Source organism: Bidens hawaiensis, unplaced genomic scaffold (genome assembly GCF_021521415.1).
Source record: "Bidens hawaiensis isolate Kalapana, Puna unplaced genomic scaffold, B.hawaiensis_p1.1 tig00037558_1, whole genome shotgun sequence".
NCBI lineage: Eukaryota > Viridiplantae > Streptophyta > Magnoliopsida > Asterales > Asteraceae > Bidens > Bidens hawaiensis.
The window spans coordinates 1-25,739 of NW_027496547.1; the positions used below are offsets into that span (position 1 = coordinate 1).

The 25,739-nt window shown below is 36.1% G+C and overlaps 2 protein-coding genes and 3 pseudogenes across 5 annotated transcripts; 3 read left to right on the forward strand and 2 right to left on the reverse strand.

The window, feature by feature from the left end:
* Positions 1–1,752: 1,752 nt before the first annotated feature.
* Positions 1,753–4,533, forward strand: LOC143589411 (WEB family protein At5g55860-like; annotated as a pseudogene). The gene is made up of 4 exons (XR_013145282.1): positions 1,753–1,795; positions 2,234–2,302; positions 2,956–3,127; positions 3,219–4,533. The product of XR_013145282.1 is annotated as a WEB family protein At5g55860-like (transcript).
* Positions 4,534–5,496: 963 nt separating this feature from the next.
* On the forward strand, positions 5,497–8,006 carry LOC143589410 (altered inheritance of mitochondria protein 32-like; annotated as a pseudogene). Its single transcript, XR_013145281.1, has 6 exons — positions 5,497–5,877; positions 5,963–6,048; positions 6,862–7,168; positions 7,232–7,315; positions 7,594–7,729; positions 7,800–8,006. The product of XR_013145281.1 is annotated as an altered inheritance of mitochondria protein 32-like (transcript).
* Positions 8,007–9,490: 1,484 nt separating this feature from the next.
* Positions 9,491–10,466, reverse strand: LOC143589422 (uncharacterized). Its single transcript, XM_077070183.1, has 6 exons — positions 10,411–10,466; positions 10,293–10,321; positions 10,036–10,119; positions 9,906–9,959; positions 9,756–9,833; positions 9,491–9,637 (listed from the first exon to the last, which is right to left on the reverse strand). Exons 1-6 carry the CDS (start codon positions 10,463–10,465, stop codon positions 9,491–9,493), a joined length of 447 nt encoding a protein of 148 aa, XP_076926298.1. The 5' UTR covers position 10,466.
* Positions 10,467–13,058: 2,592 nt separating this feature from the next.
* Positions 13,059–14,949, reverse strand: LOC143589412 (pentatricopeptide repeat-containing protein At3g61360-like; annotated as a pseudogene). Its single transcript, XR_013145283.1, has 2 exons — positions 13,305–14,949; positions 13,059–13,214 (listed from the first exon to the last, which is right to left on the reverse strand). The product of XR_013145283.1 is annotated as a pentatricopeptide repeat-containing protein At3g61360-like (transcript).
* Positions 14,950–18,584: 3,635 nt separating this feature from the next.
* Positions 18,585–19,067, forward strand: LOC143589423 (putative mitochondrial protein AtMg01250). The gene has a single exon (XM_077070184.1). The coding sequence runs from the start codon at positions 18,585–18,587 to the stop codon at positions 19,065–19,067; it is 483 nt and encodes a 160-aa protein (XP_076926299.1).
* The last annotated feature ends 6,672 nt before the right edge of the window (positions 19,068–25,739 follow it).

Genomic DNA, 25,739 nt, shown 5'->3' on the forward strand with positions numbered 1-25,739 from the left:
TGCTCATATAATACTGTCATGAAATGAATCCTGTTTGGCACTTGTATTTTATTGACACCAGTTTATATCTTGCATTCTTGCAATGAGATGGACAACAAGACACTGTTTTATCTTGTCGGTGTCAGACACACAGATGGATGGAAATATCGTTATTAAATAACCTGAACATGTCCTATTCATATATTATTTATTTATGTTTGTGTCGGTAATGTGATCGTTAAGATTCGCGCATGTATACATATGATATTCATAAGTCATCCACACACATTTTTCTAGTAGTTATGTATGCTCTCGATATTCACATATACATATAAATTGATTTATAATAAATTAGTTATCTTCAGATTGAGTAAATATAAAGGAAGATACATATCATGCGTATATTAAATTAAGTACCTTTATAAATTATATTTCAAGTAGTTTATGTTTTATATATACATATTTCATTTTTAAAAGAAAAAAAACTTATTTTCTTAAATAACAAGAATGATTTCTATACTTTTTAACTATGTTAAACTTAAAACAAACGTATCAATTGTACAAGATTGCTTGACCCCACTTGTCCCCTTCTTTTTTTTACATTTTTTTTAACCCTAGTATCCTAATATCCAAGTGAGTCTTTCTGAGACGGGATTTCAATGCTGATTTTGATGCTTCAGGCTTGACTGACTTAGCAAGGACGAAACTTGTACTGTGGGAAAACTCTATTGAGTCAGGTTTCGAAAGTAAAACTTCAAGAATCTCAGGCATTAACTACCATCCCATGTTATTGAACCCGAAAGCCAATTGCTCACTTCTCCCATTCTAAATGTTACGAAGGCCTTTTCTTTTCCTACTTTTGTGAAACTCTCTGTTTTGGAACTTTACAACATTTCAAATTTATCGGTAATAGAGAAACACTTTATAGAAAACTAAAATACTTCTTTATAAAACTAAAATACTTATCTTTATTTAAAGATCATAATCAATCTTATATATTTTGTTGTGGGTGTGTAAAAAAAGAAAATATAATAAAATAAGTGTTTATAACTAAGATAAAGGGTTGATAAAAGAGTTATGAAAAGTAAACAAAATTTAAATAAAATGTGTTTTTTTTTTTTAATTAATTATGTAGCTAGAAATGGAAGTTCCAATGTGAATGCTATAACGCTTATTATTATTTTTCATTTTTTATACCAAAATTCGTGAAACCGAAATAAAAATTTACTTTTATAAACTAGGTATTTTAGAAAAAGAGTAAAAACTAGACTAGTTCAGTTGGTTATGATAAGGAAGATAAGAACTAGACTTTTTTGGGAAGTTGTCAGTTCGAATCCGAGTCAAAACGGGGGTTTTATTATGCACGCGTTACGCCAGAGAGTTTCAACTCTTGTGCCGGCATGCTGGTGTCAAGTGGTATCAGGGGAGAGGTTCCTCTGAGGACGCGGAAGGACACGGAAACCAAAGGCTATGTCCTTTGAGAGAAACTCTCTATGGGTTCTAGACCGATGTCGGGACGGCCTGCAACCGCCCAGTCATGCCGAAAATTTTCGCCGTTTTAAAATAATAATAATAATATAATTAATAATAATAGCCTCCTCTCCTCGTTGGCAAGTGCCTTTTAGTACACGGGTGTGAATAATGTGGTGAGGTCATATCACAGTACAATCATGAATGCATAAGGTACTACCCTCGTGTCATATCCTATATACTATACCTATTCATTCAACCTGTCACTTGCCTCCTTCACTTGACAGTTGACACTCTCACAGTCCAGCATTCATCCATCTGCTATCAAACCCTTCATTCTTTATCGGTAATCATTCAAGCCCATTTCATTTTCCCCTTATTTCATCCATTCAACTGGTTAAAAATGCAATCTTTATGTTTAATTATCACTGCACGAATCGAGGTTGAACGAATTTGCAGACTGTTACGCCAATTTTGCGTTGTTGGTTTTTAATTTGGAATAAAAAGGTTGCTTTTTTTAATTTGATTGTTATACAATGGTTAATGATGATTATAGTGTGTGCATTTCCACTAATGACTGCTTAATATTTTGTATTTCATTATCAGTTACACTCCTAGGGTTTTATATTATTATTATTATATCAACCTTTTGTTTTCTTTTAGGGCTTTTAAGTTTTTGTCTTATAATGATTTCAAAAATCTTTTTAAAAGTTTATGTGGTTGGGTTCTTTTGTGTAATCATATTTACTTGATTAAAGTATGTTTGAACATTTTCAATTTTTAGGTTCTTGAGCTTGCTACATTATCGTTAACGGTTTATTTGACTAACCGAAGATTCTTCCTAATTAATCAGGTAAGATTTTCTGATTAAAAATGTTGATTTATCAACAATTTGTTCTGAAATTATGGTGTTCATGATTGTGCTTTTTTTTTTTTTTTTTTCATATTTGGCTTGAAAAACACAAATTGTTGATAATTTACAGTTTCTGTTTTGTATTAATGAGAGGAATGAATGTATTCAAGTTACAACTTACAAGGCAAAACTGATGTCGATATTCAGCTATGTTTTATTAAAATAAGACTAGCATAAACCTCCTAGTAGTGTTTACTTTGTGCGGGTCCATTGATGAAACGTTAGTTCTTTGGCTGTCTATTCTTGCTTAGATCTTTGCTAAGACGTATAAAAACCACGGGTGTTCATGGTTGTTTTATCGAAAATTATGGGCTAAAATGCTAACTAAGGTTTCGAAAACGGTTCGATTTGGCGGTTTTAAATTTCAAGTTTGATAGTTTGCATTATCCTTCTAAAAATGTTAGATATGGATCTTGAAAATTATGTATACGCATAAATGCATATTCCGAAAAAGAAAAATAATAAATAATAAAGATATGGCTATTTCAAGATGATTGTTGGAAGATTTGCAACTACTGCATATGTTTCTGCTTTTTATTTTATTTTATTTAATGTACTGCTGCCCTCATTCCAAATTTCCAATTGATCAACAGTATGCCTGCGGAAGACCGTGAAAACAAAACCGGGTCTCCAAAAGTGGAGGTTGGAGAGATTGATACTAGGTCACCATTCCAATCTGTCAAGGATGCTGTAAATCTTTTTGGTGAAGGTGCTTTTTCAGGTGAAAAAAGTCCCATCAAGAAAATAAAGCCTCATTTTGCTGAGGTAAGTATATTTATATAGTTATTATTTTTGTTATCTTTTTTTGGTGATAAGACGTGTTGATTTTTGTAACAAATTTTGTTTATGAATGTAGAGGGCGTTGGTGAAGGAAACGAAGCTCCATTTGGCAGAAAGAGAGCTTTATAAATTAAAGGAACAGTTAAAAGTGCTGAAATTACAAAAACCGGTGCACTAACCGAGCTCGAACAGGCTAAAACTTCAGTGGATGATCTGACCAAAAAGCTCACGATTGCTAACGAGGCAAAAGAGGTGGGAATCAAGATGACAAAGAATCAAGCAAATCAATTTGAAAGTAAAGAAACAAACCCTGATGGAAAACGAGTTCAAAAATTGGCACATAAAGCAGCACTAGAAGAATCTGCCAAGAAACTACTTGCTTTACGGGAACAGGTTGATGCGGAAAAGTCAAAAGATCTTGAAATTCAGTTTGCAGAAACGACATCCGAGGTTACAAGGTTACAAATGGAATGGAAAATGCTCGGATTTCGGATCTTGATTCTGTAAAGACTGTGACTTTAGAGCTTGACGGTGCTAAAGATTCATTACTGAAGTTTGTTGAAGAAGAAAGATCATTAAAGAAGTTGTTGGAATCTTTAAAGATTGAGCTCGAGAACATAAAGAAAGAACACAAAGAATTGAAACAGAAAGAAACGGAAACAGAATTTATTGATTTCGCGGTTGTTTCTGATGACATGATGTTGACTTTTCAACAGTTGGTTTTAGAGAATGAAAATGCAAAACGGATTCAGAAGAAATGAAGAAGAAAGCTGAAGAAATGAAGAAAGAAGCGGAAGCCATGCAAGTTGCTTTAAAAGAAGCTGAAAGCAAACTTAATATTGTTTGAAAGGAAGCCGACGAAGCAAAAAAAAGCCGAATCAGGATTAAAAATCACAATATCCCGTGAAGAGTTTGAGGCGCTGCGTAGGAAAGTGGTGGAATCCGAGAAACTAGAAGCAGCACAAAAGGAGATTGATGATTTGAGGGCGGCAGCAGAGGCGGCATTAAAGCACGCAGAGGTGGCAGAGACGGGCAAGAAGGCGGCGGAGGGCGAGCTGAGAAAGTGGAGAGAGAGGGAACAGAAGAAGTTGGCATTGATACTTCAAGAAACACAAATGCAGCAATCACCATCCCCAAATCACAAGCAGAGTCCACCACACAAACAAAAGACAAAGAAGGTGTTCACTACAGTCTTAGTGGCATGTTTCATAGGAAGAAATCGCAGGTTGACGCCGGCTTGTCCCCTTCATATTTGCCTGGCGAGAAGCCTATGTAAATCATAGTATTCGCATTTCTTTCATTCGCGTTATATTGGTTGCTGTGTATATGTTCAACCAATTTTGAAGCTAAAAGCTCTTGTTTTTGTTAATAACCAGAAAACGACACCCGAGTCAGTAAAACGTTTGTAACTCGGGTAGTCAGGATCATTAGATTATGCATTACATTATTACAATAAGTTTATTCGACAAGTATTATGATATCAAATCTTTTAGTTTTGTTTCGTTTTTAAGAATCTTTATCGTGTATAAACGGACACAAACGAATAACGACAATTGTCAACGCAATCGTGTAACTAAATTCGTGTAGATATCATTCAAAAAAAGCTTTAGGGTAACAATTCATTGAAGTTTTTTTTATCTTTTTTTAAACTGCCACCCAACACTTTATTATCTTTATTTTATTAGCAAACTATTGTTACAAGTAAGACACTAGCAACGACAACAAAACATTAAACCACCAAGAATTATACAGCGGGTATGCCAAAACTAAAAGAACATACACCACCCCATCACCCAATTACAACATAAAGTTAAACCTCCACTACATTTCCCATATTAGGCTCACATTTCCTCCCTGGTTTTTTACTCACAAGAAGCTTGGCGCGTTAATATCTCCAACCACGTTGTTACAATTTTATCGGCTTCCCCTCAAATACTAGTGCATTTTGTGCTTGCCAAAGACACCCGATCGTGGTCAAACAAACCGCATTAAATGTTTTCGCTTTCCGCTTTGGCAAAGAGGAGAACCCAATGCAATTCCAATAGATCTTTAACCGTGAAGGCGCAAATAGACGGAACCATACACCACAAAGAGACGGCACTCCAAACTGTTTGATCGAATTGACACGATATCATCTTTATGTTCCGCCGACTCCACCTCTTCTTCACAAATCGAGCACACCACCACCAACACCGAAATGCGTTCCATCTCAACTCTCCAAACACGAATACCAAATCGTCTGGAACAAAAATATATTTATATTTTACATAAAACCTAGTAAAAAATATGTGTGACAGCGAAGTAGCATATATGATATAACTATTAAGTGTACACAGACAATAAGTAGAAGTCATTTTCTTTGGGGCATTTGGTCGAACATATTGATGGCAAGTAACAGAGACGAGCCACTGACATTCCTCACGCCTCAACGTCATCTTCCTTAGGCGTCTCAGACGGCGGCGACAGTTCTCAGTTCGGCAGCGCTTCCGGCAGCTTCCAAAACGATGCGTTTCTCAGCAGCTTCTACGGCGGCGACGAGGACTTACGGATTCTCTCGATCGGACTTCAAGCAGTCTCCTCTCGTAGGCACCGTCAAGTACTACGAACGCCACGTGTTCTTGTGCTACAAGAAGCCGCAGGTGTGGCCGCCGCGTATCGAAGCCGCGGAGTTTGATCGGCTGCCGCGGCTGTTATCGGCTGTGCTGTCGTCCAGGAAGAGTGAGTTGAGGAAGCAGGTAGGGTTTTTGTGTTGCTGTATTTGTGTGTGTTAGGGTTTGTGTGTGAGTTTGACTGATTGTTTGGTCAATGGTGTTTGACTAGACTCGGTTGACTATTTGTGAGGGATATGATGGCACTGAGACTTCAAATGGAGATGTCTTAATATTTCCGGACATGATCAGATACAGGTAATCAATCATGTAAATTATGTAATTCTGTTGGGGTGTTCAGCGTTCCGTTCGGTTCGGTTATTAGCCTCAACCGAAACTGAAGTCATCGGTTAATCTATTTTATTAACCAGTCGGTTTTCGCTTAATCGGTTAGTTTGTCGGTTTTCTGTTCAGTTCGGTCAATCTAACAGAACCTAATTTAATTTTGCTTTGAATTACATGAAATGGAGGTATAAAAAGATTAAATGGAGTTAAAAACTGTAAATATATGAAAGTATGAATGCTTCGGTTTGGTTCGGTTAACTGAAGGTACAAATAAACAGCTACCGATTTTTAGTTAATGCAGTTTTTGGTTAATCGCTTTTGGTTAACAGTTCGGTTATTGCTCACCACTAACCTATGCAGTTTAAGCGGTCCAAAATCAAATAGCGGTCAAGGGCCGCTATTTGAGATATAGTTTATCGCGGTGGGATAGCAGTCTTTAATATCATGCACAATTTATATATAAATATATTATATTCTGTATAAAACGTAAAACGTATATAATATTAATAGTAATATCAAAAGTCAAAAAACGAAAGTGTCAATGTTTGAAACATGATCTTAAATCATTAGCAATGAAATCTTCCTCCGAGGCCACATCAATCAAGGAATCCAATTGTTCATCAAGGTAGTGGTCAGTAGCGCCGATATAGCGGTTCTGCTGTTCCAGACCACTATTTGACACCGCTATTTTGCAAGAGACCACTATCCCACCGCTATTGACTGCATAGCCCCAAACTGTCATTATGCATGATTAATGATTGATTTCAACAATGGAATGGTATACAGGAGATTGACTCATTTTGATGTTGACACATTTGTGGAAGAAGTTCTTGTAAAAGATGGTGAATGGCTGCCTGGAAGTCCCGAACCGCTTAGAGGATCGTACATTTTTGTGTGTTCTCCACGGTGCAACGGGACAAACGATGTGGCGTTTGTGGGCCCGCGCTCGTTACAAGATTTAAAGATGAGATAGAATCGCGTGGTTATGATAGTAAAGTATCTGTTCGTTCTTGCTCGCATATTGGAGGCCATAAGTATGCTGAAATGTGATAATATTCGGGTCAAACAACCATCGGAAAGTCACGGGTCATTGGTAATAAGAACGCCTATTTGTTTATACATCTTTACTCAGTTTTAAATGTATAATCTTTTACAGGTATGGATATGTTATGCCTGATGATGTGCCCGTGTTGCTTGACCAGCACATTGAGAAAGGTGAAATTGTAGACCGGCTTTGGAGGTAATTATGTTTTGTTTACTATTATATTATTACTTATTGTACAATAAAAAATGAAAAGAAAATTGATGACATGTGAAGCTTGACATATCTGGCTTGCTGTTTATATACTTTCTATAGTTATGCTAACAAAAGTGTTAAAAGTGACAGATTGATAGTTATCAATCGTTTCAATGATTAAAATATAATTATCTCACTATCTCACCTAAACTACCAATTTTGCTAATTTCAAAAGGTGGAAAATTGATGAAATAATTGTCAAAAGATAGTTTTTTTTTCAGGGGACAAATGGGGTTATCAGAAGACGACCAAATGAAAGCTCAAGAACAAAGGCTTATAGCAAATGGTGATGAAACAAAGAAAGAAGCATGGAAGACGGATCACAGGCGGCGGATGCTAGTTGTTGTCAGGCAAATGGTGGGTTCAGCCTGTTGTCCGGGTTTCAAATCCATCTGAAAATGCAGTGAACTTCAACCTTGAAACGAAGGTTAACGGTGAGAAGAAAAAAGGTGTCAAGAATCAAATTTCTATCAATATTGGTAACAAAGATACGCCGACACCACACAAGGTTTGCACCATGCCAACATGGCTCGAGACATGGGAGAAGGAAGACGTGTATGCAGCCCTGGCTCTTATTGGTGCTGCTGTTCAGTTGCAGTTGCCTATAACTGCTACAGACAGTTGGGCTAGTTGATTTTGTATTTCATTTTTAAGAGTGCTATCAGGGATCACGTGTTATGCTCATGATTTCTTTGCTTGTTTGTGCCATTTGCAATTTGAATACCACTGTTTGATTTCAAGTGTAATTTGAGCTTCAGTTTGAATCATAAACGAGAAAAGCATATAAACATGTGAATAACTATATATATTCCAAAAGTAGCAATAGAGATGGTAAAAGTTGATGCTTATTGCTTCATTATTCAAACTTTTGAGGTCAAAACGTCTATTCTCCTGTCCAGACGGGACAAGGTTTATAAAATTCGAATCGATATTACAATATATATGATTAATAATGGTATATGTAACGTCCACAACTGCTTCTATGCATTCACTTCCTTTTGGTGTCCCTTTGTTCCTCAGTAAGCTGATTCTGGATCTCAAGTTTATGGAACTCGGTTTTCTATGGTTTGTGCAATTTTACAGCCGGTAAGTTGGGTTCAGGGAAACGACATGAAATGATGCTTGTTTGATCGGGGCTCGAGGGTTTACACTGCAGCTTGCTGGTTATGTAATTATAGAGCCTGCTGGTGAAACGCGTGGTCGAATGAGAAACAACAATCTTCACCCGTTGAGCCTTTTAGAATATTTTGATGATCCAGACCCTTGTCTTCTACAAAAATGGGGTAGAGATTCATAATCCATTATCTGTACAGCACAAGTAAATGTAGATCTTGTTAGGACTCTATACCCTCAAATCGAAATTACACAAAACGCCTTTATTATTACCTTCAACAAGTCATCTTTTCCACAACCTGAAGCACCTGAATCTTTTTCTTGTTCTTTCTTGCAGTAGAGGTTTCACAACCTGCAAAGATTTGAAATTTAAAGATGTATAACAAAGACTCTAAATCTTGTATCAATGGTGAAGGGAAAATCGGTAACCTTCCAACATGCTGAAAAAACATACGGTGCGTTGACGATATAGTAAGTATCTGTTTTCTCTGGGTAGTTCAAATCATCAATACCAGATATAACTGTCAATAACTGCAAACTATTTTACAGCAAAATATGCATCACTTCATAACAGTTGCTTCACTTAGCGGTTCAGTAGACTACAAATATCTAACCTTAATTGATTGAGATGTGTGAGTTTGAGGCCGGTCATATCAAGAACTTTGACACATGTGCTTATGTCCCGCTCGTACTTTTTTGTTGCAGATGGCTAGATTTAAACTTGAGAGTTTAGCTACCATAGATTTATGCAGTCGAAACAATTATCATTATTTGGACTTACCAATATTACACGGTCTCGGTATTCATTTATCTGAATGTGGGATTGAACATAGTAATGAATCTAAAATAGGAAAAACACCAAGAAGTACCATGATCAATTTAATAAACACACACCAAGTAATTATTTTGAAGTTTTCTTTATGTTAACTTGTTAATGACTTACCCAAATTTAACTATTTTGACCCCATATAATCAAAATAGTAATCACTTTATCAAAAAAAAAAATCAAGAATCTAGCACACATCTTTTTGTGAACTTTGAACTAAAACCAAGTATAAACAGCATAATTGAGAGAAAAGAAGGGCATGATATCCTTACAGATGCTTTATCATACGTGCTGAGCCCTACACCGACAGCAATAACAGGTCGCCCCTAAATAGTTTCAAAACAAACCAAATGAAATCAGTTGTGAATTGAGATCATAATGAACTCTTTAAATCTAGCAAATCACAAAATGGATCCAAACACACAGTAATAGTTGCAGGCATACATCTTTTGTGTAACCTGACATCCCTATAAGTTGTGAGTCCCTCACGGATCTATAAAACTCTGCAGGAATTATCGGTTTCTGCACATAAAAGCATAAAGTTAGCCATGCTAATACCATCAAAACAAGTAAAATCATGTGAACATAACTCACCGATAATATTTTGTCGATCCCGTTTTCAGTTCTCCAATTAAGACAATCAACAAGCTGAAAAGGCAAGATTCATCAGAACATCTAATGTGATAATGGTTTCAAGTTTCAACTTGAATGAGTTTGGTATAACCATGCTATGAGCTTTGGAGATGTTCCCGTCTCGTGCTTTAAGAAACCGGATCATCGTCTCGGACGGACATCCTTGATGCAAATTCTGCACATCAATTCAATTTAAAATCAAAATCAAATCAAGCTGCAATTAGCAGACAGCAATCATGTGTATTAACGGTATAAAGCATCAAGTCGAACACCTGGTGTGCGAATGACACCCGAAACAATTTGACTTTAATTTAATGAAAATTAAATAAATTTAAAAGCGGATCGAACCTCGAATGTGATCTTGAGTTGCTCATCACCTGCAACAATAAAATTGAACATAAATTATTAAAAAAAGTATTAAATCAAATACAAAAATTAGGGTTTTTTCGGAAAAAGAAACACCAACATGGTTCCATTAGATTGTGGAGTTGCTGGATCATATCCTGTGTTATGATCACCATTGTTCTGATCTTAAAAATCTAAATTTGGTTACTAAAACTATAAAAATTTAATTAATTCATTAAGCATTGAAGCAGCCTGCAAGAGAGAGATGAAGATGTGGGTTTGACAATGAAGAGTTGAGTAGTTGACATGCATTTGCACTTATACTTAATGGCGGAAAATTGAACCTTTTTAAAAAAAATAATAAATAAATTATTATAGTATGTGTATAAGATATATTCTAATTCTAACTTCGAAGATAAGATATATATGTAAATAAAAACGGAATGATTATAAATTATGGTAATCGAATTTTTGACTTTTAATTATCCATCAAAATTTAAAATTTACCAAATATGTTATACCGAGTGTATGTAACATTCTAGAAAGATTTTATGTTCATAAGGGACATGGGATATGTATTTAAATCGAGAATATTCTATATTAATAGAGAATCGTATTAGTTATTTATTTTCAAAAATATATAACATATTTATTCCATAAATATTTGGTGATTTGGTGTAAGATATTTTTCAATTTGAAAATAAAATGTGTCATATTTTAGGACCGTTGTCAAGCATTTGTTAATTCAAGTTGGTTATTTAGATGAGTTTAAGATCGTGTTTTGGATTATGAGTATCTCAACAACTAACTTTTAACCATCAGTAGGTATATCCGACACTCGTAGGTATACTTGTAAACCCGATAGATAACAAGTAATAGGTGCGTGATAGATACGACTATATGAGACCGAAAATGACACTCACACATAATTAATGTATGTTTCATACTCTGCCCATTCTCATCCATGATACCAACAAAAGAGTAAAGAACAATGCATTAATATATGCATTGATTGGTGGGGGTGGAAAGGATTATTCCTTACGTTGACGCAATACATGCCGGTCTCATTGTATTCGAAAGATGGTGATGGCCCATTAAAATATCACTAATAGTACATTGAAAAATATTATTTGTCCATTTGAAAATATAATATTTTTAATAATTAAACAAGGATGTTTGCACTTATGAATTGTATATTGCAAAATAATAACATGATTTAGATCTAAAGATCAACTTATTAGGTGGATAAAGCATTAGAACCTAGATACATCCAAAGATCTATACACTTGGACCCAAACATGGTTACACCTATTTACCCAACTAAAAAGTATTAAAGGTAAGATTAGCTTATCACATACATTTTCGTCAAAGAATATTAATAGTGTACAAGCGGGTTGTGTAACTGGTCAAATTAAAACAAAAATTATATTCTCACCTCATCATCTTCCTTTCTTAATATCGAATCCACTAATGTTATAATGCATAAATTCCTAGATGCCTAACTATACATATAAGATTTTAAGAGATTCCTAATATTTTGAAAATCATTTTGATTGTAATTTAAGAATTGATTTTTTCGAAAAGAAAGTTGATTGACTTGATAAGATCTTTATTCTTGTTCGATGGACACTTGATCCGTACGAATTCAATGCCACGAGTTTTAATCTTGATTTGTGTCATTCTCAATTGACGTTTTATGGGTTTTTAACTTTAAACAGAAAAGAAAACGAGGGAATATGACTTAATCAAAAATCGCATATCATTATGATATCATGGAAATTGGAGAATCTTGTGCAACCACTTAAAAATTTCGGGAACACATGCTTCATGTCGGACTCAAGCACAAATGCTTTTTTTCCACTATAAGTATGTTTTCAAGTTAGCATCTTAGAAAAGTATTGAACTTTCATTGTCCTTAAATATCAATGTGTGTGAACCTCAAATATGTAATTCATGCAGCACATGGGGAAAACTAGAGTCGGGTTGAGGGGTCCCATCGACCCTCCAGCCAGTTAAATTTTCTATTAGAAGAGGTATCCAAACATTTCAACGACGTTATTTTAAAAACCGAGTATGATGCACCTTCAGACAATCATTTGAAGATTGAAACAGAACATGTTCCTTTTTTGGTGGGAAATTATCACCACAAATTGCGTTTATGAATGCAGAAAAGGACCACAAATTATGAATTATTGACCACAGGAAGTTGTTGTATGTATTATGGGTGGTGCCACTAAAACCACAAACGTTGCAACTTTCGAACATTATAATTTATATGCAACAATTTGGACCATTTGGTTTCTTATCCCAAGTCCCCAACCAATCCTTTCTTTTTACTCTTATTTTACTTTTCTTTTTTTGCAAAACTTTCAATTTCACCCCTTATACTTTAAGCAATATACACCTTTAACCTATTCAATTTTTAATAATATTTCATTTATGATTTATATTTTTTTTTCTGCTAACTTTCTAACTTTTTCATGAAACTATCAACACACAAACATATTTCCAATATAAATTTATTGAAAACGGGGTTGTAAAGACAGGGTTGTATTTAAAATAAAGCAGTTTTGGTATCGTAATTGACTTTCACACATCTATAATAGATCAGATTATAGATATACATGTACAAAATTCTCGCCATATCGCACAAGACAACTCTAACTAGTTTTCAAAAATTTGTCTTATAAAACGTATAAACGAACACAATGAAAAATTACAAATCATTCCCAAAATCGATCAAATTCAAGATCATACCAAGAACCCAGAAATTCCTTGGATTGAAACAGTCTACTCATTTCGGGTGGGCTCGAACAACATTATATAGCAAGTTATCACCTTTAAAGAACCGATGTTTGGTCTAAGTGGCTCTGATTATGCACCTCCAATCTGTGGTTCTTTTGCTAGCAGGTCTATCATCAGATCCTGGCTCGCGCGCAACCAAAAACAGAGGTTTAAAACTTTAAATGACCAGAAATTATGATCTTAGAAAAAAAAACAGAACAAGAAGCATACCTCATGAGCAGAATTCCAATACCAAACAACACAATTTTGTCCCAAATAAGCAGGCAACCCAAGAGCACACCCACTTCAAGAATCTGATAAAACTTGTAATAAATGCTACATTGATGTTACTCGGCCCTGATCAAGGTCAGAAGTGCCAATTGCGTGCCCTTTTGATGCAGGTAACACGGTTTGCAGCTTCTTAATCATCAAGTTAAGCTTCCTTAATTTATCGTCATCATTACTTTCTATTAAATACTTTTCTAAAACACAAAAACTATTGTTACTTAAATGCCTCCCTTTTTGAAGTATTTGTACACAGCACCCGTAAGCTTGTTCTACCCGTCCATCGGAGCACAAACTTCTTAATAAAATATCCATAGCATGACTATGCGGACAATATCCATTCTCGATTAAATAATTCCAAAAACCAAACGCCTTGTCTAACTTACGCTTCTTACAAAAGAAACTCATTAGCATTCCTACCGTTGGTGTTTTGGGGACAAACTTTCTATCAGTCATCTTGTGATAAAGCTCAAGAACACCATCGGTTCCACTTGATTTCATCAAACCCGAGAACATTGTATAATATGTAACATTATCATGAACAAGATTATTACCTTCCATTTCATCCATTCGTCTGGCTGCAGACTTCACGTCCCCTGATCTGATGTAAGCAGTTATTAACGCGTTGTATGCACCAGAATCTGCGATTAATTTTCTCTTCGGAATTTCATCGAACAGTTGGCGTGCTTTGTTCGTGTTGTGAGCAATGCCGGCTCCATGGATCAAAGTGGTTATTGTCTTTAATGTCGGAAAGCAGTTAACTTGTTCCATTTCTTCTAGAAGCCTTAACCCGTCTAAAAAACGACCTCGCTTGCAGTAAGAGTCAATTCTAATGTTATAAGTTACAATGTCGGGCTTAAAATCTCTTCGAATCATTTCATGGTAAAACAGTTCTACAGAAGTAACATCACCGGATTCTTTAAATCCCAGAAGCAAAATATTCATTGTTTTGGTAGTCGGTGAGAATCGAGAATATAATTTATTGAAAACTGATTTAGCTTCCTTCATTTGCCTCTGTGTGCAGTACGCTCGAAGCAGAAGATTAAACTCATCAGTACCGAATTGCTTGCCATCAGATAACTTATCCTCCAACTTTTCAAACGCTTCAAGGGTTTCGTCAAAAGACTGAAACTTTGCAATTCTTGACAGCATTATGCTCAATGATTTGAGGCTGATCAAAGACGGGTGTGTGTTATGAATTTCATTTATTAAATCCCACGCCTTGTTAAAATGGCGCATTCGTGTTAATATATGAAGTGTCTTTTCGAATGCGTCCGGAGTGGGGGTAAATTGGGGAAACTGGAGGGAGAATTTGAAGAACTCGTATGCTTTAAGGCCGTTAGAGTGAGTTGCAAAAAGACGACCGAGAATGTTTTCTACAAAAGTAGTTGAAATGCTACTCGAAGGGATAATTTGGGAAAGTGTAGGGTGAATCGTTGGTCAGGAAAAGGATGGTCATTGATGATCTTGGTGATTTTCTTGACTTCAAACTCCAAATCCGATGAATAAAACCGGAAACGGCGTTGACTAATAATGTAAGTTGTTGAGGAGGAGCTTGAAGAAGTTGATTACATCTTCCTAAGAAGAGCATAATCTTAAAATGAAAAAAATAAAATATTATAAGTTACAAGTTGAAAACCAGCTAAATTAAGACAAACTAGGCAAAATGATAGGTGAAAACACTAACCTGCAATCCGGTAAAACCCTAACAGAATGATAAATAAGCTAAAAAAAGACGAATTAGGACAAAATTAAAAGCCCAATCGCTACACTGATATTGGGGTTAGGGTTTACAAATAAACATGCAGAATGTACGAACTTACCACAGGAAAGGAAACCGAGAAGATAGTGAAGTTGAAGCTGGTGCATTGACGAGTGAATGGAAGATAGGATGGTGAGTTTGGCAAATTGAGGAGGTAGTGAGCCGAACTGAAATGTGGGTTGCTTTGCTCATACTGGTTTGATTTGAAAGCACCCAGAATCGAGCGAGTTGAATTTAAAAAACGAGCAATATTTTTGTGCTTGAACCTAGTTTGCTTTGAACCGAGCGGTTTGGTTTTGCTTGTTTTCGTACAAGTTTTCAATTTTAAAATTTTAGAACTTCAAAATAACATTAATTCAAGACTTTCGACTCTAAAAAGTCTAAACTTCCAGCTTTAAAACGTCTAAAACTCAAAGTTAAAAAGAAAACATATATAAAACGAGTGGCTCGGGTTTAAATTTAAACTTTGCAGTTAACGTAAAAGATGGAAATTTAAAAACCTTTAAAAAAATAGAAAACTTCTATAAATATACATAAAATTTATATATAGAACTAATAAATAAAAAATAATTTGAGCAAAACGAACTGAACCTAGCAAGGCTTTGCTCGTGCTTGGCTTGTTTTTAAAACGAACCAAGTCGAACGGCTCATTCCAAATCGAGCCGAAATCGAACGAGAACTTTTCAACCAATTTCGAACGAGTGGCGAGCAACCCTAATTTTGAGTGTCAAGTGAAGCGCCAAATAACTACGGAAGGGTGAAATCTTGTCACGAGTAAACTCGAAAAATAGTTGTTGAAAAATAGTTTTGATAAGTATGCTCTTGTTTTATTTAAAACTAGTGTTTTACCCGGCGCGTTGCGCTGGGGCATGTTGGTAAAACTCAGACGGTGGTGAACCAAGCGTCGTTGGTCCTAAGCGTTGAGGCGATAAGTTGACGCAAATTCAGTCGGTTTTGTTACGTGCGTTATGATACCAGAACTAAAACCAAATATAAAACAAAAAAATTCTAAAATTTTAGGTGGACTAATGAGGTGGAGTCGGTTGGTAAAACTTGAGCGTTGAGGCAGTGAGTCTACTCAAATTCGATCAGTTTCCTTCAGGTTCGTTACGGCACTAGAGCAAAACGGCATTCGGTCGGTTTTGGTTACGATCATTACAGCATTTGAGCTAAAACAAAACGCGGTGACTCTACACGAATTTGATCGGTTTCGTCACATTCGTTAAGGACCTGAACAAAATCATAACAAAAAAATGTCTTTGGCCAAGTGGCCCAATGAGGTACTATGACACAAAAACTCTTATTTATATTAACATATTTAAATAAAAAACACAAATAAAATATAAAAAATAAAATAATAAGAAGAGTCCAAAGGAAAAAAAATATATTTAGAAATCGAGAGGAGGGATGGTATTTACCGATTTACATGGTTGCGGTACGAATGGTATTTTCATTCATTACATTACATGTTCTTTTGGAATTTGATAAAGCGAAGGAGTTTAGAAATCGAACAAAAAGAGAAGGAATCGTTTGGTTTGTGTAAAAAAGAAACAGAGGAGTCCGCAAACATGAAATTTCCCGAGCAGAGAGGAGGCCCAATGCCAATTGTCAAGCGAATTTGATGGTTGTGGATACAATTGAATTTGGAACCTTGATTGGGGCGGAGGTAGGAAATCACAAAGAGATTGTCAGTGAGGTAATAATTGAACAAGATATTGAAATTGTTTCCAAATGAATTTTCTTTCTATTAATATTAAGGGAATGGGGGCTATTGAGAAAGCAAGATGGATCAGAAAAATTAAAAAAGAAGAAAGTATTTCTTTTTAGTTATACAAGAATCATTGAAGGAAGAAGTCAAGGTTGAGGAGGTGGGCAAATTTTGTTGGGATTTTGTAGGTTCTTCAGGCAGGTCAGGGGGGATTGTAAGTATTTAAGACCCTAGTATATTTGCGGTATCTACGGTCACTAAGAGCAAATCTTTCTTATTGACCAAAGGGTACATAAAAGGCGTTGGCACTTCGATTTGCATTGTCAACATTTACACCCCTCAAGGGGCTGGCGATAAAAGGGGTTAAAGGACTCGTCAGAAGGGTTGTGGATTTTTCTAGGAGACTTTAACGTTGTCAGGAGTCGAGAGGAAAGACGAAACTCGGGTTTCAATGTGGTGACCGCAAGGGAATTTAATTCCTTTATTTTTGAAGCTGGTCTGGATGACCATGAAAAGAGGAAAGTTTACTTTCTCTATAGGTAATAAATTGAGTAAAATTGATAGAATGTTGGTATGCTCTGATTTTCTTGGTAAATGGCCAGAAGCTTATTGTAAGGTCCTACCAAAATTTCTTTCGGATCACCATCCTATTAGTCTTTTGTGTAAAGATTCCAACTTTGGTTACAAGCCTTTTCGTTTCTTTAATTCATGGCTAGAAAGGAAAGGTTTAGAGGAGGTGGTTAGGGCTACTTGTTCCAGCTATTCTTTTAATGGGCCACCTGATATGGTACTTTCAAACAAATTTAAAAAACTCAGGGAAGAGATTAGGAAGTGGTGGAGAGAAACGAAAAACAAGGAGGAAGAAGAAATGAATATTTTAAAAGAGGACCTAGGTAATCTTAATGAAAAGCTGGAATTTAGAGATCTAAATGAAGAAGAAGAGTGGGTTAGAGCTGAATGCACCAAAATGATTTCCGATTTGGAATATTGGAAAAGCATGGATCTTAAACAGAGATCTAGAGTAAAATGGGCCTCCTTTGGTGATGACAATTCGGCATACTTCCACGCGGTAATCAACAGTAATAAGTCATCAAATGCAATCCCGGGGCTGATGATTAATGATAGTTGGTGTGAAAATCCAAAGAAAGTAAAGGAAGAAATTTTTGGCTTCTATAGAGACAAATTCAGGGAAGAGGCTCAAACCCGCCCTAAACTTTGTTGCCCAGGGGTTAAAAAACTGTCCAACTCAGACGCGGAATCCTTAGTATTACCTTTTTCTAAAGAAGAGATTAGAGAAGCAGTTTTTGGATGTGGTAGCGACAAGGCACCGGGACCGGATGGTTTTAATTTCCGTTTCATAAAAAGGTTTTGGGATTTATTTGAGGGTGATTTCTACAACATTTTGTCACAGTTCTATTTTAAAGGGAAATAAGTGTGGGTTGTAGTTCATCCTTCATAACCTTGGTTCTGAAAGTAAAAGACCCAGCTTCACTGAACGAGTATCGTCCAATAAACCTGATTGGGGCAGTTAGCAAGGTGATCTCAAAGGTTCTGGCAAATAGAATAAAGAAGGTGATTTCAACGATAATTTCGGACACCCAACCAAAGGCAAAGTAATTCTGGATGGTCGTTTAATGGTTAATGAAATCTTGGCTTGGTCGAGAAAGAAAGATCTCAAGTCGTTCTTTTAAAACTCGATTTTGAGAAGGCTTATGATAACGTCCATTGGGAGTTTTTAAATTCTACGCTCACTCAAATGGGTTTCCCGGATAGGTGGTGTTTGTGGATCAAAGGAGTTCTTATCTCGGCGAGATCTTCAGTTCTGGTGAATGGGTCTCCCGCCTTTGAATTCCAATGTTCAAAAAGCATTAGACAATGTGACCCGCTATCCCCTTTTCTTTTTCTTGTAGTTACGGAGGCTCTCTCTTGTATGATGAAAAAGGCTGGAGAGTTAGGCACTATAGATGGGATTAGAATCCCTCATGGGGAAGTGGTTATTACTAACCTCCTTTATGCCGATGATGCGATGGTTATGGGTGAGTGGTCCCAAAGAAACATAAATAATGTGGCTAGAATTTTAAGATGTTTCCGATTATGCTCCGGATTGAAGATCAATTTCCACAAATCCAAGCTTTATGGGTGTGAAGTGAGTAACCTGGAAATATCCCGCATGGCAGAAGTTCTTGGGTGTAAAGCATTCGTTTTTCTTGGAATTAAGGTGGGGAGCCAACATGAATAGGAAAATGTGATTAGAATGTTTGAGGAAAGACTCTCTCTTTGCCTTATCCATTGGAGAAAGGGTTATCCTAATTAAATCTGTTTTAGAAAGCCTTCCGGTTTACTATTTCTCCCTTTTTAAAGTCCCAACAAAGGTGATCGAGAATCTAGAAGGTATCATGAAGAAATTCTTATGGGGTGGTTCAAATCATATAAAAAAATCCATTGGGTGGCGTGGGATAGGGTGGCACTTCCTAAGAAGTTAGGGGGTCTTGGTCTTTGTAAACTTGAGACAACAAATAAAGCCCTCCTAACCAAATGGGTGTGGAGATACAAGACGGAAAAGGAGGGCTTATGGAAAAAAGTAATTGACGATATTCACTGGTCTAGAGGAGGTAGTGGTGTAGTTCCAATAAATAATAACTTGACGGGTACTTGGAAGGCGAGTGTTAGGAGTTTGTTAAAGATGAAGATGGATGGGGTGGAGCTTTCTTATTGTTTCAAAGGTACAGTGGGGAATGGCAAGTGTATTAAATTCTGGTCGGATTTTTGGGTGGGCGATACGGTGCTTAAAGATCGGTTCCCTAACCTTTTTCGATCGGAAAAAATAAAAAACTGCAAGATAAAGGATAGAGTTTGGTGGTATAACAACCAAATTGGGTGGCAATGGAACTGGTGGAGTGAACCGACTAGTTCTATCGAAAGATTGGAATGGGAGAACTTATTCAAAGTGATATCTTCTATTAGTTGGAACAAAGGGGAGGATGATTGGAGATGGATGGGTGATTCTTCTGGTGAATTCTCGATGCATTCGGTCAAAAAGGCAATGATCGCTAATTCGACAGACATGGAAACTTATGTTTTTAATTGGTGCAAATGGGTTCCACTCAAATGTAACATATTTGCATGACGAGCTGCTCTGAACAGGTTACCTACTTTCGAAGCGTTACTGAAAAGAAATATAGAAGTATCAACTTTGAACTGCATACTTTGCAACTATGGAGCTGATTCTGTTGAGCACATTCTTACCGGATGTTTAGTGTCAGCGGCGGTTTGGCAGCACATCGGAGTGTGGTGTAAGATTCCCCCGATTTTCCCTTTCTCTCCGAAGGATGTTTTCAACTTACATGAATCAGTGAAGCTAGGGGAAAAGGAGAAGTCGATTTTACATGGTATTTTGATAATAGCAAGTTGGAGGATATGGAAAGCTAGAAACGAGAAGTTATACGAGGAAAAGGAGGTTAAGATAGAGTCTATTATTGGAGACATTAAGTCATTGAGTTTCCTATGGATTAAAAATAGGTCAAAGTTATTTGAGAGGAGTTGGAAGGATTGGTGTAAATTTGCCTTTATGTAATTTTTTGTGTTTGGCTGTGACGCCGCTGAGCTCTGTGGAGGTGCCCTGCTGCTTTGATGCTTTCTATTGTATGGCTGGTTTTTTTAATGAAGTTCACATTTCAAAAAAAAAAAATCTATTTGAAGGAGTCTCCATCCACTTAATAAAAATGAAATATTAAAAGTTGCTCTGTATGGGTCTTGAATTTGAGTAGTTTATCATTGCCAAGCACTAAAACACTTAATATCAACAAACACACCAAGATGTTACAATTGATTAATCATCAAATGATTTACATAAAAACAAAACATAACTAATAAAATATTCTAAAAAAACTTTTGTATCACCAAACTTCTAAATTATACTAGATATATAATAAGAGTTAATTACTAGAATGGTGTTCACTAATGCTTAAATTTTGGTCTTGTTTCTAGGTTTGAAATAATAGAGGTTTGAATCAATAGTTTGTAGGTGTGCAAATGTAACATTTTAATTCCTAATATGATCAAATTCGGTAATTTTGGGTTGGCATGGTGTACTAAGTCGGGACACCATAGGTCAAACATCACAAGTTTCGAGCGGCATGCACCTCATGGATTGGCGGCACAATTGGATGCTTTGCAGGGAAGTATATACATCTAATCACGAGGGTGGTTGGTGGTGGTCTTCGATGGTGGCTGACGGTTGGGGGAGTCAGCATGAAGGAGATAGGAGGTCGCCATGTTGGGTAGCTGGCCAATGAAGAATGACAAGGAGAAGAGGTTATGATCCTCGTGGTAACGTGACCAGCCTATGATGTCATAGATTGTAAAAGATATATGAATGAATGTATGTTATGGTAACTTGTATGAGTGACCCACGCCCATACGAGCTCACATGTCAAAAAATAATATGTAGTAGTTGTATGAAAATGGTATGTTTGTTTCATTTGATGCTAAAATGGGTAATTCTTTTTTTTTTTTTAATGTTCTATACTTCATCATCTAGACATTATGATATTTGATTCAATACACATATATTATGAATTATAATATAATTATAATTAGTGCTAAAAGTTGGTGTTTGTATTTTTAATTGTTGAGTAATTTTAGTATTAAGCTCGCACTATATTAATTAATCACCATTAGCTAACGGTAATGGTTGTTAAACTAAATCAACTAACATGAGAAGTACGTCGAAGACTTAAAATATTTTAATGAAATAAGTTTAGTTTCAAAATCTATCAATTATACTTCATAACAAATGTATTTGGCAGGAAGATTATTGTTTTCATTTTTAATTGGTGTGAGCATAAGTTGTGCATTTTACGTCTTCACTAACCTTGTACATTACCTTTGATTTGTTGTCAAATTTCGTTATCATTATTCGTATTTTAGTATTGATTTATTTTATGGGAAAATCCTTGAAATAGTCATGCTAACCTTCTCATTTTATAACTTTAGCTATCAATTAGTCAAAATCCTCAAAATAGCCAGAATGTTTTTTAACGAGTTCTATTGGATCCGACGATTCTTTTAACGAGTTCCATCAAATCCTCAAAATAGCCATAAAAATGTTCTTTAACGAGTTACGTTGGATCCGACGGTTCTATAACGAGTTCTGTCGGATCCGACAGTTCTTAATGGCTATTTTAAGAATTTTGACTAATGGCTAAAATTAAAAGTGAGAAAGTTAACATGGCTATTTTGTAGATCTTTTCTATATTTATTGTCTAATTTCATTATTTTAATTAGATATTATCATATTGTCTATTTACTAATTATTATGTTCTTTGTGTATAATAGATTTTGAGGTTTTTCTAATGGGCAGTGAAAAGAACAAAGTATAGATTTATGCATTCGAGTTCTTATAATTTATTCATGGATGTACTTATAAATCTACCGTCTCGGTCTCATGAGTTTTATTCGTGTTTTTTAGGAGTTTTCTTGCTAAAAGAACAACGTTCTTTGTGTGCTCAATTACCTTTGTATTTATGTTTTGGCCTTTGACATGTCGGAGTAGTGGAAATAGCTTGTTACATAAATGTAGGGTAAAGATGTGTGCATAAGGTCTAGAGCATTCTCATCCCACCCCCTATTTCTAAATCAAAAATTACATTAAAACTCACTACATTTTTTCTATATATTTCAATTAAATAATACTTTTTATACCTTTTATCATTACCTTTTCTCTTTCCTTCCCTCACAACCAATTTCAATTTCAAATATACAGAAAAATCACTATTTTTTCTAAAATATAAAAACTCTTCACTTACAACACCTTGAATCACTCTCTAAATTTTAAAAACACCCCTCATATTAAATGAGGGGTTGGATGAGAATGCTCTAAGGTCCAGGTCAACCAGACACTCATTGAACCTGCACACGCGAGAGTGCACGAGTTTGTCCTTTTGTTCACATCCCAATCGGTTCACACTTCACACACTAAGCAAAATTTTTACCAAACGAATTTTAGTTCCATCAATGAAAGAAGAATGCGGTTGTTAGCAATCAATCATCCCTAAAACATAATGCTTTAGACATTTTACAACGTTATATGAATCATCCAATTAAATTACAAACCGAATCAAATTGCAATTCAGATTTTAGCAAGCTTCCACCTTTTAATCATGGGCCTGAGCAAGTTTGGCAAATTGTTAAATGATTTGCCAGCATTACTCATATTGTGGTTTGCATTGCTATTAGTTCTATGAAAGCTGTGACATCTGCCCCGATCCGACCCGACCCAGGTACCCGTTTCTCTGACCCGATCTCTTTCTTTTATGATTTAATATTTATTTATTCTTATACTTTATTTTTAATAATAATAATATATTTTCCTTCCCGCCTCTATCTCTCTCTTTCTTTCCGCCGTCCCGTCCCTCTCCTTCTCTCTTTCCGCCTTCTTTTCCCTCTTGTCGCCGTCCCGCCCTTACGCCTTGTTTCCCTCTTTTTCTTCTCTTTGCTTGTCCTTTGTTCCTTCCCGCCTAAGGTTGTCTGCGCAGCTCCACGCGCCAGACCCCTTACAAGGAATCCTGCGTGAAGACCACCTGTTTCAGCGATACGCGAGACGAACTCTTCTCGCAGCGCGCTAAGAATTGTAATTCTTCTCGCAGCGCGCTAAGAACGGTAGTTCTTCCCGCGACGCGCTAAGGATTGTAGTTCTTCTCGCAGCGCGCTAAGAATCGTAGTTCATCCCTCGACGCGCGAAGAATTATAGTTCTTCCCGCGGCGCGCTAGGAATTTTAGTTCCTCCCGCGGCGCGCTAAGAAATGTGATTCTTCCCGCGGCGCGCTTAGAAATGTAGTTCTTTCCGCGACGCGTTAAGGTTGTTTCTGTCTGCCTTCGCGCTCGCGCTCTCTTGACCTTCTGTGTCTGCCTTCGCGCTCGAGCCTTCTCGCGCTAAACCCTTTGAGTTTTCTTCTGTTTAAATCTAGCCGTTTGCTTTTGTGTTGTCTTATCTTTTGAGCTGTTGACCTAATCTGCTTTATGTCTGAAAAGTTACTTTCGGCGCAGCATGCGCACCAACCACATTGGTTGACAGATAAAGTGACTGACATTATCTTTTGAGATCTGCTTTTGCCATGCTTGACCTGTACCTTTATCTGACCCGCCCATGCTTTTTACTGTTCCCTGTCAGCTTTATCTTGCCCCCTGCAGCTGCCATATCTTTTGATATCTTTTACTTGCTTTTTGATATCTTTTGCTTGATCCTGTTAAAGATCCTTTCCCCTTTTCTAGGGATTATGTCTCCTAAGGTTTCTCTATAAATAATAGTATTATTTTTCCTAACACTACACACACAAAACACTTAATCTCTCCTGTTCTCTTGCCCCTTGCTCTCTCTGCCGTCTTCCTCTCTGCCTCCGTCTTCCTCCCTGTTCTGCCCTGCTTTTTCGGTAATATATATATATTATATATAATAATTTACTTATTAATTATGCTAACTCATAATCAAGACTTAAAACCAATCATTAAAACAATAATCTTATTTATAGGTTAACTTGTGCTTGTTTAAAGTTGGTTCTTGCTTTATCTTACACCGCATCGTTTATCAAGTGAGTAATCTCGTACCTAATCCCTTTTTGCTTTTAAATGTTTTGGGATGTTCATGTGTTCATACAAACTTAGAGTCTTAAACTTGTTTATGAACTTTAGTCGCGCAGTATCCCATGTGTTGAGGACGTTTACTTGGCTGTTTATTTGTATGTGTGTATCATTAACCGCTTTGTTCGGCCTATTCCGAAGTTTTCATGGATCCATTAGATGAACACGGGAGACCTATCGTTTACGGTTTTCTTTGTTTACACTTGCACAGATGTTTTCTCGTTTTTGTGCTCAATTGGGAGCACGGATTGAACTATGAACTATGAGCTATGATCTATCTAGGCTTGATCACAATCTGATTGCACCCTTGTTAAACACCAGACATACACGTGTTGCGCGCAGATTTATTGTTATCTATGTACTGTATTAAACTTGATTTCTCACCAACACGCAAGTGTTTGACGTTTATTTTAACACATGTTCAGGTTTGCAGTAGCTGTTTTGGAGCTTGTGGACACATAGGAAGTTTCTTTATTTTGGACCTAGATTAAAATGTATCAAGACAAGTTTTTGCTGTTCGAATATTATAATTTATAATATATTGATTTATGATGTTTTATGTTATCTTGTGTTTACCCTGCGCGTGCGCGAATGAATGTATTTATTAAATATTGACACCCAATAGTGTCACGAGTAATGAAACAATATGTGGCGCCCCGATGTATAATCCGCCTTTGGTCGGGGTGTTACAGATTGGTATCAGAGCCCGTTGACTTTAGGATAGGTGGTTAGACGTAACGGCCTAGAATACCTAAGAGTCCCTTCTCGCGCATGAGAGAAATCTCATGTTTGCGCGCTTATTGTTAATTACTCGTTATTTATGAGTATGCTCGCGCTTGCGCAGTATATGATTTTATGTTTTATTTTGCGATATTTCGATTTTTGCTAAATTTCGATTTTTATTGATTTTTCTTACATATTCGTTTGTTGGATTTGAAAGTCCGAAAAGTCATGGTGATGCATGAATAGCTGATTTTCAATTTCCATTTACGATTATGTTCTGAGGTTGGAGACTTGAAAAGTCATGGTGATACATGAATTGTCAACCTCCAATACTCATTTTCTTGTATGTTTTATATTGAAGATTGAAAAGTCATGGTGATACATGAATCGTCAATCTCCAATACTCGTTTGCTCGTATATTTTAAATTGGGAATTCGGAAAGTCATGGTGATACATGAATTGTCGATTCTTGATTCGAATTTGTTACCTTTATTAAGTCTGCATTTTGGGTCGTTTATTTTACTTTAACTTTTGACAGTAACTGACTCCG

Bases quoted from the DNA above. Each gene is read 5' to 3' on its own strand.
- LOC143589422 (XM_077070183.1), bottom strand. From the start codon at position 10,465: ATGGTGATCATAACACAGGATATGATCCAGCAACTCCACAATCTAATG. The intron at 10,322-10,410 runs GTTGGTGTTTCT...TTATTGTTGCAG, and splicing joins CCACAATCTAATGGAACCAT to GTGATGAGCAACTCAAGATC. The intron at 10,120-10,292 runs GTTCGATCCGCT...ATTGATGTGCAG, and splicing joins AACTCAAGATCACATTCGAG to AATTTGCATCAAGGATGTCC.
- LOC143589423 (XM_077070184.1), top strand. From the start codon at position 18,585: ATGGGTTTCCCGGATAGGTGGTGTTTGTGGATCAAAGGAGTTCTTATC.